Source organism: Lissotriton helveticus, chromosome 1_2 (assembly GCF_964261635.1).
Source record: "Lissotriton helveticus chromosome 1_2, aLisHel1.1, whole genome shotgun sequence".
Lineage (NCBI taxonomy): Eukaryota > Metazoa > Chordata > Amphibia > Caudata > Salamandridae > Lissotriton > Lissotriton helveticus.
In genome coordinates, this window is record NC_136058.1 from 328106820 (window position 1) to 328124504 (window position 17685).

The 17685-nt window shown below is 43.5% G+C and overlaps 1 protein-coding gene across 1 annotated transcript in view; it reads right to left on the minus strand.

The window, feature by feature from the left end:
- LOC144802820 (uncharacterized) overlaps positions 1-17685 on the minus strand; it is a 128378-nt gene that overhangs the window by 4729 nt on the left and 105964 nt on the right. Inside the window, exon 3 of the mRNA XM_078671830.1 lies at positions 52-6198. Within this exon, the coding sequence (XP_078527956.1) occupies positions 4125-5477 (1353 nt within the window). The 5' untranslated portion in view covers positions 5478-6198 and the 3' untranslated portion in view covers positions 52-4124. The remainder of the gene's footprint in view (positions 1-51; positions 6199-17685) is intronic.

Genomic DNA, 17685 nt, shown 5'->3' on the forward strand with positions numbered 1-17685 from the left:
TATGAGAAGCAAGGCTGCCAGTAAAAGAGGTGCAGTTGCTGACAACCTTACTTCTCGTAAGCAATTATTATAAGTACAAAGTGGGTGTTTACACACTGCTTGCAGGTTTTCAAACACATAAATAAAAGGCATTGTCATTTAAAATGGCAATAGCTCAAACTCTCGCAAATGCAAGACCTATTGTACCTATTGTATTGCACATGCTTGTTAAGTCCTTGCATTCACCAGCAGAGTTTCCAAAATGAGGATTCCTTTTTGCTTGTAAGCACAAACCTGAATATCATTTGTGTTCCTTTTCTTCTGAATCCAGATTTCTTTTCCAGTTCCAAGGTTTCAGAAATGAATAGCAAGGAGTCAATAGTTCTGGATTCTAGGAGCTGGAATTCTTTACTGCTCTAGATTCAATCTTTACTTAACCGCCAAGACTTAAGAAACCTATTAAGAACTACATTTTTCAACATCTTCTTCTCCTAGCAATACTTTTGCCATCATGCACTGATTCTATCATTGCACTAGTCAGGTTTTGGTTGAATGATTTTCTCCAAATAAGAAACTCATGAAATATATTTGCATGCAATTAATCTAACAATTATTTGTATGTGTTAGACCTGACATCATTGGCATGAGTCTCTCCTCCATTTTTTCTGTTTGCCTCCTCTGTTTACGATGTTTTTGCTGGTATATTGCTTTGGGCACTGTGCCACTGCTGATCAGTGCCACAGTGCAGGTGCTCCCTATGTGAAATTGATGTATTGATTGGATTCCATGTTTAGCTTATTTGGTTTACTGTCAGTCCCTAGTAGAGTGCACTAGGAGTGCCAGGGCTTGTAAATACAAATGCTGCTAGTGGGCTTGCAGCACGTGTTGTGCCACCCACAGAAGCAGCCTAGTAAAAGTATGTCTGAAGGTCTGCCATTGCTAGACCACGTGCAGTCTGACTGTCACGAGGACTGCGCAAGTACACCTACTTGCCAGTCCCTAAACCTTCCCTTAACTTCATGTTAGTCACCCCTATGGTAGGCCCAAGGGCAGGGTGCATTGTAAGCATAAGGTAGGACAAGCCTGACAAGGTTGGCATGTCCTAATAGTGAATTACAGCCATATTCGTTTTTCACTATTGTAAGGTAACCTGCTCTCCATAAGTTAGAATGGGCTACCAGGATTATTAATGCTATAATCCTAGCGGGCTCGGGGAGCATGGTGCAATGTCGAGTTTGGTATCCCTGAACTCAGGGTTTAATAACGCATCCGTTTGGGTGGATGGTTTTTGGACTCTGTGTTTGAAAATAGCACTTTTAGAAAGTAGCTATTTTCTTGTCTAACTGTCTACCGGTCTCTGTTGGTTCTGGTGTGCGTGTGACAGGAGCTGGGTGGCTCCAGAGGTCTGAATGAGTCAGTGTGGGGTGGATGGGGCATTTGCATTGAGAGTAGGGGAAGAGTAGCTCCTGATAGCCTGCCCTGCCTGATACAATGCTGGCTCCGCCCCCCTGCCAGGCGACTGATGACTCTGTGCCTGCCAGGGACTTTCCTGGCCCCACCTCCTACCGGGCGACTGATGGCCCTGCCCCTGCCAGTGACAATGCTGGCTCCGCTCCTGCTGGGCGGCTGAAGACTCTGCCCTGCACAGTGAATAGGCCAGGTGCCTCGGCCTGGCAACACCCACAACAAACACAAGATGGGGGGAAATTCCCCTGCATGGACAAAGGGGATCAAAGCCAAAAAGGGGTATAAGAGAAGGACCCCTGAACTAAGAATTTAGATCACTTCTGACAAGGAAACCTGAACCAAGGACAAGAAGCCTGCTGATCCAAGGACTGCCTACCCCTTCTGCCAGAGTGCTGTTTGTTGGGGGAATCCTGCAGTTGCTTCTTTATTTTTGCCAAGGAACCAGGAGAGAGGAACTGAGTGTGTACTCTCAAACTTGCTAAAGAAAATCTCCAAGGGTTGGAAGAGTGCCAGCCTCCTGTTGAAGTCACAGGGCCAAAGGACTTCATCTATTTGCTAAAGGTGCTTGTTGCTGGAACCTGAAATCCAGCACCTCTGAAGAATCCAGCAATCTCGACGCCGACGGACGCCGCCGAATCCAGCTCGACATCGTGAGTAACGGCTCCAGTGTCCCGCACCTTTGACGCCGGCTGCCGGGCCCGATCGACGCCAGTAGCGACGCCAGTGAGTAGCGAGTTCGGCTCCAGCTCCAAGTGACCCTGTGTCGACGCCGCTGCTGATCGCATCGACGCCGAGCCCTCTCGACGCCGTGAGCGCTGCTCACTCTTGCAACATCGACATCGACGACGACGCCGTATCCTGCTTCATCTCGTGAGCGCTGCTCCTGCCTGACTTCGGTCGACGCCGCTACAGATCGCCCCAACTCCGAGGCCCGATCGACGCCGAAGACGCGACGCCGGACATCTCGACGCCGCTGATCGAGTGCTTCACTTTTCCAAGGTACTATTTTGTGGGGGTCTGTGCGACTCCGGGCTCGACGTAGCGCTCCTCGCGGTCGACCCCGAACCTTTGGATTAACTTTGCCTCGACGTCGTGTGACTCTTGTGTGGGTTACATTGTTGCCAAGAACTGTGTTTTAAAGAAGAAGAGTTGCTTTTGTTACTAAAGACTTTGTGCTAAGAAGAAACCGTGCTTGAACTATTATTTTTCCTTCCAAGAGTATTTATTAAGATTGTGGTATATTTTGCCGTTATTTGGTCTTGTGCTAAGCCTTTTATAAACATCCTTATTTTTATAATACTACTGTGTCGTGTCCATTTGTAGTGTATTCACTTTATTACTGTATGTGGTCATAAATGCTTAACGCACTGCCTCTGAGATAAGCCTGTCTGCTTTGCCAAGCTACCAAGGGGGTGAGCAGGGGTTATCTAAGTGTGTGATCCCCTTGCCCTGACTAGAAAAGGTGTGTCCCTATTTGTCAGAAGTGTATACCTCTGCCAACTAGAGACAGCCGCTTCTAACATTATGGTCAATGGTGAGCTGTCCAATCTCCCATGGCTTCAGCTGTTGAATGCCACTGGGTAAGTGCCACTGTAATGGGTGGATTTAAAGATGCATGCAATGATGGAAAGGAGTATCACCGTGGGAGGTAATTGTCATGCACTACAAGCATTAACCCTGAGAGTCCTGCTCACAATGTCCTACTTTCAATTCTCATGCTTTTGGACCCTGTTCTTTGGCTGCTGTCACAGAATCATCAATGTTGCATATGTACCTAAATACCACAATCAGCTATGAATATTCCTTAGTGTATGCTGGTTAAATTGGTTCGAGCGTGTTGGGTTTCTAGGTTTTATCACTAATCCTGAGTTAGCCTTATGAGTCCAAGCATTGTTCATAGTGTTGCTTTTACAGACAGCATGAACGGTTGTGCTTGGTTGCTTTTCTTTACAACACTACATTACCAGAGAATAACACAATTTCTTTTCTTTTGGTTGACGCTCTGCAAAATTCTTAAAGAGTAACATGCAATTTAATTTCTTTTTGTTATATCTAGAGTAATGAAAGGAACAAACATTGTGAAATAACTGCAAATATTTGTGTGTTGCTTCTTTACTCATTAGCCGAGGGTCCTATCATCTACTTTCCATCATTTGGCATTTGAATGTCCTACACAATTGTCATTGTATCATCTTCTGTAATTTGCTGATGGCTATGTAGGCTTAGTAATCCACTAAAGCTCTTCTCTTATTCACTGCACTTGAATGGTTTTTCCCAGGTGTATGAATGCTGTCTAAGGAGTTGTGATAACTAGCTAAAGCTCTTCGCACTCACTGCAGTTGTATGGTTTTTCCCTGTGTTTGTATTCGCTGATGTCTTAGGAGATCTAATAAGTGACGAAAGCCCTTCACACATTCACTGCAATTGCATGGTTTTAAACAGGTGTGTGTTTGCTGATGTACTTGGAGGTGTGATAACTGACTAATGCTCTGCACACATTTCTAGCAATGGTATGGCTTTTCCCCTGTGTGTTATTGCTGATGTTTTCTTAGGATTGAAAACTGACTAAAGCTCTTTGCACATTCATTGCAATGGTATGGTTTTCCCCTGTGTGTGTGTGTGTGTGTGTGTTTGCTGATGTACTTGAGGTGTGAAGACCAAAAAAGCTCTTCACACATTCAATGGAATGGTATGGCTTTACACTTGTGTGTGTTTGTTTGCTGATGTCTTTGTAGGCTTGATAACTGACTAAAGCTCTTCACACATTCAATGCAATGAAATGGCTTTTCCCCTGTGTGTGTTCGCTGATGTAGTTGTAGGTTTGATAACTGACGAAACCTCTTGTCACATTCATTGCAATGGTATGGCTTTTCCTCTGTGAGTGCTTGCTGATGTCTTGTCAGGTCTGGTAATGGACTAAAGCTCTTCACAGATTTACTGCATCCGAATGCCTTTTCCCCAGTGTGTGTTCGGTGATGTCTTTGGAGGTGTGATAACCGACTAAATCTCTTCAAACATTCACTGCAAATGTATGGCTTTTCTCCAGTGTGCGTTCGCTGATGTCTTTGGAGATCTGATAACTGAATAAAGCTCTTCACACATTCACTGCACCTGAATAGTTTTTCCCCTCTGTGTGTGTACTGATGTCTCTTTAGGGTTGATAACAGGTTAAAGCTCATCACACATTCACTGCATTTGAATGGGTTTTCTCCTGTGTGTGTTCGCTGATGTCTTCGTAGGATTGATAACCGACTAAACCTCTTTTCACATTCACTGCAATAATATGGTTTTTCCCCTGTGTGTGTCTGCTGATGTGTTTGTAGGATTGACAACCGACCAAATCTCTTTTCACATACACTGCAACTATATGGTTTTTCCCCTGTGTGTGTTCTCTGGTGGATGTGGAGGTATGATAAACAACTAAAGCTTTTCACACATTCATTGCAATGGTATGGTTTTTCCCCAGTGTGTGTTCGATGATGTCTTTGGAGGTGTGATAAACAACTAAAGCTCTTCACACATTCACTGCAATTGTATGGTTGTTCTCCTGTGTGTGTTTGATAATGTCTTTGGAGGTGTGATAACCGACTGTAGCTCTTCAAACATTTATTGCAGTGGTATGGCTTTTCCTTTGTGTGCGTTCGCTGATGTCTTTGGAGATCTGACAACTGACTAAAGCTCTTCACACATTCACTGCATCTAAATGTTTTTTCTCCCGTGTGAGTCCCCTGATGTCTTTTTAGGGTTGATAACAGCCTAAAGCTTTTCAGACATTCACAGCAATCGTATGGTTTTTCTCCAGTGTGTGTTCGTTGATGCCTTTGCAGGTCTGGTAGTTGATTAAAGCTCTTTACACATTCACTGCATCTGAATGGCTTTTCTCCTGTGTGCGTTTGCTGCTGACAATTAACTATGGATGAGAAACTAACGCTCTCACCGCATGTATATGATTCTTCTTTCTTGGTTTGTATCTCTGGGTCAGGCATATAGTTGTCTACATCCCATGACTGTGTTTCCTGAAGGGCCAACATAGCAGATAAAGCATGTGTATGATTTTCACATTTCCTGTATGTGTTGCTATTTAAGACATTTGATTTCCAATTTAAAAGTAAAGTACAATGGTGACTAAATACTTGTCACACTCATAATATGCGTCGAGCTTCCATGCAAAAAAATGTGTCTTAAGATTGGATAACAATTTTCTACGCTTGTGGGTAAAGATTTATCCTCCTTCTGGTCAGTGCATATTGGAACTGTCCTCTCTATTTTAGACAGCAGAGCTCATCTTTCCTTTATCCTTCAGCTGTTTGTCTCACTCTGTTGTGCTTTTCTCTGGTTACTGTGGTTTGGCCAGGAAGAATTTACAAATCACCTAGAGCACTGAATGATGGTCTGCTATCATTTTAGATAACAGAGCACTGTGGTAACCACATCATACTGATTCCATGATCAAAGCTGGTGTTGATTGCATGTTTATTCAAGAAGTGGTTTGTCAGTATTGTTGCCTTCATTTCCCAGAGGTCATTTCTTAATCTTGTGGCGTGTAGTTTCGCAGCTTAGACTCTTACATTCACTAAATTGTCCTTCACAGCTTCTTCCCAGATCAGTCCGTTTATGTGCAGGATCCTCTGTCTCTAACTGCACTGATGTTTTTCTGAATACTGGAGTTTATTATTTCTGACCATTTGTTTTGCAGACATACAGAACCACTGTTGTTACGCATAACCATTTCATGCATTCAAGGCTGGTTTTCTGTTGGATGTAAAGAGATTCAAAATTGTGAAATGCAAATATAACAGAATGTGATTACATAATATTTAACTGGTTTTAAACAGCATCTCCCTTTATCATCTTTGAAACTTAGCAAGGATTATTTTACCATACACAGATATTTAAGCAAACATTCTGTTGAACACGTCACATCTTACTTCAGAAAAAGAGGTGATTTATCAATGTTCGCAGAGTAACTTAGTAATGAAAAGGTGAGCACAGAGAACTCACATGCTACAGGTACAGCTTAAGGTAAATGTGCATGGACACGATTTCATTTAAACATGAACAGATTGTGGAAAACCAGGGATCAGGACATACTGCTGTTTCTTCAGTTCCAGGAAGTGTATAACAAAGTTAACTCCACAGGAAGTTTATAACAAAGGTAACTGTATTCACATACTTCAATGCTTTCCTGTTCACATTGGATCAGCTCAAGTGTCAACCCCCGGATTTACTTTGCTGCATGTTAAGTAATTGTTTTTACTTTTTCAGCCAGCCACCCATCCAGGATTGGTTTAAGCATTTCCGGTTTCTTCTAACCTGAAAGATTGGAATATTATAGTGTGTTGAGGTGGATTTCTTTATTGCTGTAACATCTATCCATTTCCCTCAAACTAGAGCAACTTGCATGGCCTAGTTTTGCCACCACACTTTACATACATAGGAGATTCTTTAGTACTTCCTAATGTAGTAAAAGCTCAGACCATGTTGCATTTCAACCTGTAGCTCCTTTCAGAGCTCTTGTTCTAAAACAGCGAGAGGTTCATTTTAATGCCCAACATTTACACTATGTGCACAGATAAGGCAAACAAACATTGATACATAATTTAACATTGAATAATACCAGTTATTTAGTCCTCATTACAACCAAGTATTTATCTGACACAGCCCCGCAGCCAACAGTTGTCCGTATATTAATCTTTTTTAGGTCGAGTATCAGTGCTCATCGGATGTCTGTAAAACCTATTGGCGTCTTCCTCTGTCGTTCTAGCAGCCGATACCACCCTTCCGGTCAAGGCTAAGGAGCACCAGCCAACCACGGTCTCCTTACCCTTACTTTGTTTATCTGTTGTTTAGCAAACATTTTTTTTTAAAGGGTGCTTGATGCCCATAGTTGCTTCTGCCCTCCCACCACCCTCCGACACAAATGCAGCCCTCCCACACAAATGCATGCGCTGTATCTGCCGGAAAAAATGTCTGTTCTGGGGTAAATATATTGTTTGAGCTGTTTCAAACACCTGCAAATCACGTAAACTCACCGCTTAATCAACAATACCACTTGGTGGCGTGTAGTTTCAGGAAAATGTTTTCCATGGTGCAAAATTAACCGCCCTCCCACGACCCATCAGCCCATACTCGACTCACTGCGGATTCAGTCCATACGTCAGCCCTAGACCCTAGAAAGCCGGAGCCAGGGAAGGCCCTTCACTATTCATTCGGGATCGTGTCCATCTCTGCAAGTAGGACTCATGCCGGAACATACGTTATGTTTGGTTTGTTTATATTGCGCTTACATCTGATTGAGGCATGCAAGCACTTTGTGAATAGATTCCTGGGCTCTGCTGGAAAAAAATGTCTGCTCTAGGGTAAATTTGGACTCTGTGCTTTGCTCAGTCACATAGTAGAACATTTTTGCCAGAGCAGAGAGAGGGGTCAAAGCCGCCTCCAGACATTCCCGAAATGTGAAAGTGTTGAAACATCCCACCATGGGCTAACCTGACAGAGGGGAAGTTTTTCAATTCCTTTTTGTTCTGATTTACATTTTGTAAAAAAAAAATCGACAGAATTGTATGGATCGTAAACTGCAATCTCTTTTTCACGAGTGTGATTGATGTATTTTTAAATCAACAAAGAGGTTTGAATCCACAGGCTGGCATGTATTTAGGAGCTCCGTGTTTTTCAACATGAAATAGAATCACAAACCTTAACCTTGGAGACATCCAGAGACTAAACTAAGTGAAAATTTCTTCTTGACACGAAATTGCTGGGAGAATTTAATATGGGGGAGAGGATGAAAGCAAGGTAAATTTCTAGAAACAATGCCTACAAAAGTTAATTTCAGAAACAGAAAATAACAAAAGGGCTCCATGTCTAGTCTGAGGTTACTACATTTGAAGTATGTGCACAGTGATTAGGAGTGTAGTGGTTGGAGCTGGAAATTGCAAAATGTTGACTTTGGAACACTAATGTGTATTTTCGAGAGCACAGTATGGCTTATCTCATTGTACATGTGATGTCAGTGGAAAAGGCCCCATCATACGGGTTTATGAACATTTTACGTTTTTAAACAATCCTTTCTTTAAATAATCCGATGAAATCACAGACAAATAAGAAGAAATTCACCCACTGGAAGGTGCAGCAGAAAATAATGATTTCCTTGCAGGAGAGGTGTGTAGTTCACCTTTCATAGAAAATATGTAATTTCAAGGGGAAAGTATTTTCATCATTGAGAAACTCCTTTCCCTACCACCACTAATTCTGGACAATCCACTGCCTATTAACTCAAAACCAATCCTTTCTGTTCCAATCCAGGACAAAAATCTGACAGACATAAAGACTGTCTGATACAGACATATTTCTGAATTTCATTGCATTTTATTAATGAACATACCTCTATAAACAAACAGTGCTGTTACTGCTGCTGGTGTTTTTTTTCCCATTCCTGGGTGTGTAATGGGCAAGTCCTACTCCTAACTGAACAATTTCTGGGGTAAGAAGCAAATATAGTGAGCTCAGCCCACCATCCTCAGGGCTCTGACACATGCAGACGGTCCCGCTCTTGACCCAAGCACGTGTTTGAATGCGTCCCAGGTTAACTGTATTGATTATAGGCTCCTACGTGGTGCTACCTGGCTAGCCCTGCCTCCTATCATCCGACAGGAAATCTGGACCTTTAAGTATCTGAAATCAACCCTCACCAAGTGCACATGAGCAGTATCCTGCGCAGCTGGCTATCTGTGCTGATATTAAGCACCCATGTAAGCTAGGCAGCCTCGTCTCCTCTAAGTGGGCAGGAATTGTAGACCTTGATGTCCTTCAAATCCAGCCAAAGGGCAAAGGAGAAGCAGCCACATTTTCTAGCAGAATAAACTGTGAGATATATCAGACCCTTTTACCAATCAATTGCACTCACTGACAGCAAAGAATGTCAAACAAATTAAGTCACCTTTCACCCCAGGAGCTTAGCAGGGTCTGTCGGGTAACAAAAATATACATCAGTACAGAATACTTTTTTCCATATCTTGGACCAGTACAGGATAGCTTTTAAGTCTAATAGAGTGGCTTTTAAATTTAAAGTTAAGGTACCATTGGGCTAGGGAATTAGTAGCTGTCAGAGAAAGCCACAAAATTCTCTTTTACATGTTAAATATGACAACAGATCAAACAGGTCCTGTTAGAAATTGGGCTTCAACTCCGCAGAGGTATAAACCATGTCTACGTAGGGACCACAATCCTAGTAAGAATAAGTCAGATACCCATCCTTAATTAACCCATGCTCACCCTCTGGTAGATAGACACAGAGAAGTTAGGCTTAACGTAAGAGGATAATGTGTAAAGTATTTGTGCACTGCTTGATAAAGTAAAATAGTGAAACACCCACACACAAATAATCCATACCAGGTTAGAAGGATAGAGCTTAATCTAATGTACAAAAAAGATCAGAATGACAAAAATCCAATAAGTTGTTGCAGAATTATGAATTTTTAAAGAATATCTTTAATTATAGTACTTAGAGTCATAATGCGCCAACCGGGCTATAAGGTCGTTCTGGACCGGGTCTAATCTGAAAAGCCAACCTGACCGCGATGGAGTGTGGGTCTGATACAGAAGCAACGCAGGCCCTGCTGGAACAGTACCTTCATGAAGAAAAGCATTTGTGTTGAGCAGCAGCAAATGGGAGCGGAGGGGGCAAGGTGTTGTCGTCGATCCGGAGGACTGTAGGTGATGCATAGGTTCTAAGTCACAGAGTCAGAGATGTGTTGCGTTTAATTCCAATGGCAGGCATGAGGCATGCTTTAAAGGGCTACTGAAGTGGTTGCAGTGCTGCAGGCCCACCAGTAGTGTTTAATTTACAGGTTCTGTGTACATGTAGAGCACGTTGGGGAGAGCACCTGCACTTTAGCATTGGTTAGCAGTGGTAAAGTTCCCAAAGCCAACACAAACAAATTCAGCAAAAATGGAAGGAGGAAGATAATATGTTTGGCGGTGGCCATGCAGAAAATGACATTTCCAGCAGGTCATCTTCATTACTTTGGTGGAGTACAGATTGCCTTGGCTAAAATATTAGCCCCGTGTGTTCTTATAGGGGCTTTGAGAGCAAGTACGATCTCAAGCAAAGAACATATCGTCAATCCTAGAATCATCCAAAGTGGGCTCCTTCTAAGACCAGTCTCGCTATTGAGACTGGATCCTTCTAATTTAATCTAAACAGATTGCCTACTGACAGACGTCACAGTATCGAGACTCAGCCCCTGCACTGCCTCCTATTCTAGGCAAAATCATGTAAATGGATTTTGTTAGCATTTTGCTCGGCCTGGCTATCACACAATGTGTGGGTCAGTGAATTCCATTAATGATCCCTCCCTCCTCTGAAGAGAAGCTTTGTCCTACACCAGGGTATCAAAGTGTGTGAGTCGGTGACTTTCATTAAAAATCCCTCACTCTTCTGACGAGAACCACTGTCCTAGGCCTGGTTATCACACAGTGTGTGGGTCAGTGACTTCCATTAATGATCCCTCCCTCTTCTGAAGAGAAGCTTTGTCCTAGACCAGGTTATCAAAGTGTGTGAGTCAGTGACTTTCATTAATGATCCCTCAATCTTCTGAAGAGAAGTTCTGTCCTAGGCCTGGTTTTCACACAACTGCAGCTTTCTGACTTCCATTAATAATCCCTTACTCACATTGCTTTGCCATCCATGGTCATACACATCCAGTATCCCTAAATATAAAGTGCCAAGTTCAAAACTGGTTTGTGTCTATACACAAGTAAAAGGAATTTAATCCTCCAAAAGGTTTATGTGTAGTGTAATGTATAAGAATGAGTGTGTGGAAGATAAGTAAGTTTGCGGTTTCTCACTGGCTGGGTAGTGGTGATGGTGGTCGATGGTAGGACGAGCTTGTAGAACTCGGTACTTGGATAACATTATCCAAGTGGAATGCATTGGTTATTACCGCCTTTGTCTAATGAGGAAATTTCTGTTTCTTTGTTATGATGTATGTATCTTATTCCTGAACTGCTTTTTGTGTGACTCTGGCCTTTGAGAATGCTCTGTGCTTGGTGGTTCCAGAAACCAACAAGTCATTTTCAGATGATTCAGAATACTGCCGTCCAAAGGTTTTTTTGTGGTCTGAAGAAGTCTCAACTGCCTCTTATTTATTAACTCTGTGCTCATGAGGCAACGTACGTATCCTTTTATTAATATCAATGCATTCACCTCCCGAAATATATTTTTATTCTATTTCTAGCAATGAAAAGACCCAGTATCATTTGTGTCCCATCTCCTCTGAGTCCAGATTTGTTCTTGCAGTGCAAAGGCTCCAGATACCTAAAAAAGGTTGTTAACTTTTGAATTTAGCTCCTAAGGGTTGCAATTATTCGCTGCTCAAAGCTCAATATTTACCTATATGTCAAGCCTTCAAAAATCTATTTAAACCAAAACTTTTCAATAGCTGTTTCTCCTATCAAGAATTTCTCCATCATGAACCAATTTTGACCTGCGACTGTTAAGGATTTAGTTGATGCATTTACATAAAATCAATCTAACTTGGAATCATTTACATAGTCAGTGGTGAACCAGCAAATCTCACAAAGATTAGTTTTGATGTTGGACACCTCTGGCCAAAGGCCATTACTGTGGGGGCATTTACAGATGCATGTAAAGATGGAATTGAACATGATTTTTTGTGCGTTCAGGACTTTAGGGATAAATGTGCACTGCAAGCATTGACCTTAAGAGTCGTAGCTCACATTTTTCTACTTTCAGTTCTTCTGCTTTTGGAAACGGTTCCCTGGACTCTGACATGAAATAATATGAAATGACATGGGAAAAAAGTCCCAGCACCATAATCCGCTGCAAATGTTCTCGAGTGCTGATGGTTGAAATGGGATTGTTCTTGCAGGGTTACTGTCTCAAAGTCAGGTGTATTTTTGTAGATGACCATAACAGGCTTCCTACTTCAGTCAGAGTGCGTTGAGTTTATGGGTGTTTTTACTATCTCCACAGTTGGCAGAAAATACGCTTCTGGAGGGTAGGATCTTTATTGATAGACATGAACTATCAAATGATCCCCCACAGTGTGTGCAAATCCCGGGACTCCTTTTGATATAGTTCTTTCATGGCATTAAATAGCATCTGAAGAAAATATTGTGTCCATAATTCTTATACAGATATCTGTGTGATGGAAGCCTATCAGAAACTTAATTTTTTCAGAATGTTCTGATAAAACTTTTTAACCCAAAATTCATAGAACTGATTTGCTGCATACATGTACAAAGGGGGAGCCTGTCCCTTTAATAACCTTGGAGGCAGCCCTTCTCAAAATACACTGTACTGGCAGCTGCCTTATTGACCAAGTTCGTTTTTAAGGCTTGTGATAGAAGGATCTCAGCACATCTCTGGAGCTATTTTACACTTTAAACCAGATAATTTCCTGCCAGGAATTAAATTTTCTAAGCTTTAAACAGATTCTAACGTGTTTCCCAATCATATTCCCTTATGTTTTCTCAAAGTGGCATTGATGTGGAAGCAAGATGCCTGTAACTGATCCACTTAAAGTGGATGCAACTTGCTTGCTTACCTCTCATTCTGTCGAGAAATGTGTTAACTGTAAAAAAAACATCACAATGAAAACGAAAGGACAGAGAAGGACTATGACTTAGAGGCATGTTAGCAGGTCTAATGGATGAGGAAGACAGAAAGAGAAAAATGAATTAGATCAGCTTCGCACTGTACTTCACATTCTCTCTCCAACGTCGCTGAAGTATGTTAAAAGGGAAAAGAAATAAAGAAAAACAACATTACTCTCAACGTCACCATAGATCGATGTCAAGATCACCAAGACACATCAAGCCCAACAGTGCCGCACTGTTCGCCGTTCAGAGAGGGTTTGCCTTTTCAACACGAACTGCATTCAACATTCAGACAACGCCATACATTGTTGCTGAAATAGAGAGCAAGAGCGCAAAGATCACCATTGGTTCAAAGTCATATACCAGCTAAGTCACCGTCGGCATCAGAGAGAACACTGTTAACATTGAAGTGTCATCACTCACTGTCAATGAGACCACTGTCAATGTTGTAAGACCACCACTCACCCTCTACAGTGATACTATCAACATCGAAGAGTTGAAAATTGCCTACCTCTAGCGTCTCTACTGTATGGCCCATATCACCGTCAACAATACAATCTATATATTCTTCAGCTTCTCAAGTAATAATGACTTCACCTGTGGGAGGCACTCAACGATGTGAAAGAGATATAGGGAAGAAACATGTCTGTTTCTGGACCCTGCACACTTGCCATACCGCTCAATCACCCCAATAATACCATTTGAAGATCCAATACAATCTGGTCAAAGAACTTTGGGCTTTTGTCAAAGGTCCCTTCGATGTCACTGATTGAGCAGGCACAACTGAAAACCACCTTCTCTGCAAATACCTAGAAATACACCACCAAGAAGTTCAGGATCTCACACCTGGTCCAGATCGCATTGCACATAACTGATCTGTCTTCGTACACTCCTACATCACCAGCTAAATCACTTTCCAGAGTGTCGCCAATAGATTCATTCCATTAGTCCCGTGCTTTCAGGTTCCCTGTGTGTGCAACGTTTGGTCACTAATGAGTTGGTGTCTTGAATGGTCTTCTTAAGGTTATTTTTCTCGATTTCCACCATTATATCTCCTTTTGAATCCTTGCAGGGACAACCACTGGATCCTCCAAACTGCTGGTGGCTTGTGACCATTTGTTGCAGATCCATTCTTGGAAAGGTATAATGTGCAGTATCACATGTGTAATGAGTGGTATGCATGATGCCATCATGCCCATTAGTTTCATGACTGTTCTTACCATCAGAGACTGCCCCTTTTGGTGTAGGTGAACATGCTCTGCCATTGTCTTTATCCTCTTTGGCACTGCTTGTGCTCTCCTTGAATTTACGTTTGCTCTAGGATCACCTTTTCCTGTTCCAGTTGTGGCAACAATTCCTTGTGGGGTATGGAGAAATCCAAGCATTCTAAAGTTGTGATTACTGCTTGAATGTCTCTTTGACATATCTGTTTGATTTTGCCTTTACTAGCCGGTCATCTAGGAATGGGTAAACATATATTAATTTCCTTCTTAGGTACGCTGCGACTGCAGCGAGGCACTTTTTAAAGACATGTGGTGCTAACTTTATGTTGAATGGTAGTACTGTGAACCGGTAGTGTACTCTGTCTAGTACAAATCTGAGGCACTTCTTGTGTCCCTGATTCATATGGGTGTGTAGGTAGGCGTCTTTGAGGTCTAGTGTCCTTGTTTTAGAAGTGGGATCACTCCTTGGAGTGTTGTCGTCTTGAAATGTTGAGTACAAATGAATTTGTTTACGAATCGGAGGTCTAGGATTGTCTCAGAGCTAGGTCCTGTTTTGGAAACAGCAAGGAAGGTGAGCCGTTTTCCTCGTTTCTTTCCCTTGGTGGTACTCTTTCGATAGTGCTCATTTGTAAGAGTTTTTCACCTCCTTTCTTAATTGTATTATTTCCCCCTTTCTAAATCTTTTTTCTTCAGGGTTTTTTGGGGTGATTCTTTGGTTAGTTCTATGCAGTATCTGTGACATATCACATTTAAAATCCAGTTGTCTGATGTTATTTGTTCTCACTCCCTTCAGAAAAGTTCTAATCTGCCTCCCACTCGTGTTATGTGGGGGTCTGGGTTGTTGTTGGGCAAGTCACTTGATTGTTGATCCTCCCCCTCTGGAGTTTGTTTTCTTCCCCTTCCCTTCATGTGAAGGGGCTACCTGTCAGGGTGTTGCCACAGTTGCTACATGGACTGGTTCGTGGCTTGATGGGAAATGCCTTGTGACTGCTGTTGTAGATGCCCAGGTATGAAAGTTGCTCTGCCTGTGGTCCTTCAGGCTGTGATTGCCTTCCCTTCTGAACAAGCCTTTGAACTGTAGAGATCCTATAGCATTGGCCATTTTGTTGTCCTTTTTAGGTCGAAGCACGACCTGCTTCAATGCGTAAGCATTGTTGCAGTCTGCTTCGACAACTAATGTTGCCCGTTTTTGGGAATGTGGACAGGAGAGGGTGCACGAGCGCAGAGCTCGGATTTCATCTCGTGGGCGGGCACAGCCCATCTCCTGCCTCGTCAGTTTCAGTTTTTACACAGGCTTCTACAGTGTGCTACTTTGTTGCAGTTTTAAAGTTTCGTTTTTGTTCTTACTGGTTATGGGGCAGTGCAGCACACACTATTTTACAACACACACCATTCTACAGCACACACCATTCTGCAGCACACAACGCTCTGCGGCATACAGCACTCTACAAAGTACAGCACTCTACAGCACACAGTATTCTACATCACATAGCACTGCACTCTACAGCGCCCCACACTCTACAGCGCCCCGCACTCTACAGCGCCCCGCACTCTACAGAGCACCGCAGTGCACCGCACTCTACAGAGCCCCGCACTCTACAGCGCCCCGCATTCTACAGCGCCCCGCGCTCTACAGCGCCCCGCGCTCTCAGCACCCCGCACTCTACAGCGCCCCGCAGCGCCCTGCACTCTACAGCGCCCCGCGCTCGACAGCGCCCCGCGCTTGACAGCGCCCTGCACTCCACAGCGCCCTGCACTCTACAGCGCCCCACACTCTACAGCGCACCGCAGCGCCCCGCACTCTACAGCGCCCCGCACTCTACAGCGCCCGCAGCGCCCCGCACTCTACAGCGCAACTCACTCTAAAGCGCCCCGCATTCTACACCGCCCCGCACTCTACAGCGCCCCGCAGCACCCTGCACTCGACAGCACCCCGCACTCTACAGAGCACCGCAGTGCACCGCACTCTACAGCGCCCCGCACTCTACAGCGCCCCACAGCGCCCTGCACTCTACAGCGCCCCGCACTCTACAGCGCCCCGCACTCTGCAGCGCCCCGCACTCTGCAGCGCCCGCAGCGCCCCATACTCTACAGCGCCCCGCGCTCTACAGCGCCACGCACGCTACACCGCGCTCTACAGCGCCCCGCAACACACTCTACAGAGCCACGCACTCTACAGAGCCACGCACTCTACAGCGCCCCGCGCAAAGATCACCATTGGTTCAAAGTCATATACCAGCTAAGTCACCGTCGGCATCAGAGAGAACACTGTTAACATTGAAGTGTCATCACTCACTGTCAATGAGACCACTGTCAATGTTGTAAGACCACCACTCACCCTCTACAGTGATACTATCAACATCGAAGAGTTGAAAATTGCCTACCTCTAGCGTCTCTACTGTATGGCCCATATCACCGTCAACAATACAATCTATATATTCTTCAGCTTCTCAAGTAATAATGACTTCACCTGTGGGAGGCACTCAACGATGTGAAAGAGATATAGGGAAGAAACATGTCTGTTTCTGGACCCTGCACACTTGCCATACCGCTCAATCACCCCAATAATACCATTTGAAGATCCAATACAATCTGGTCAAAGAACTTTGGGCTTTTGTCAAAGGTCCCTTCGATGTCACTGATTGAGCAGGCACAACTGAAAACCACCTTCTCTGCAAATACCTAGAAATACACCACCAAGAAGTTCAGGATCTCACACCTGGTCCAGATCGCATTGCACATAACTGATCTGTCTTCGTACACTCCTACATCACCAGCTAAATCACTTTCCAGAGTGTCGCCAATAGATTCATTCCATTAGTCCCGTGCTTTCAGGTTCCCTGTGTGTGCAACGTTTGGTCACTAATGAGTTGGTGTCTTGAATGGTCTTCTTAAGGTTATTTTTCTCGATTTCCACCATTATATCTCCTTTTGAATCCTTGCAGGGACAACCACTGGATCCTCCAAACTGCTGGTGGCTTGTGACCATTTGTTGTAGATCCATTCTTGGAAAGGTATAATGTGCAGTATCACATGTGTAATGAGTGGTATGCATGATGCCATCATGCCCATTAGTTTCATGACTGTTCTTACCATCAGAGACTGCCCCTTTTGGTGTAGGTGAACATGCTCTGCTATTGTCTTTATCCTCTTTGGCACTGCTTGTGCTCTCCTTGAATTTACGTTTGCTCTAGGATCACCTTTTCCTGTTCCAGTTGTGGCAACAATTCCTTGTGGGGTATGGAGAAATCCAAGCATTCTAAAGTTGTGATTACTGCTTGAATGTCTCTTTGACATATCTGTTTGATTTTGCCTTTACTAGCCGGTCATCTAGGAATGGGTAAACATATATTAATTTCCTTCTTAGGTACGCTGCGACTGCAGCGAGGCACTT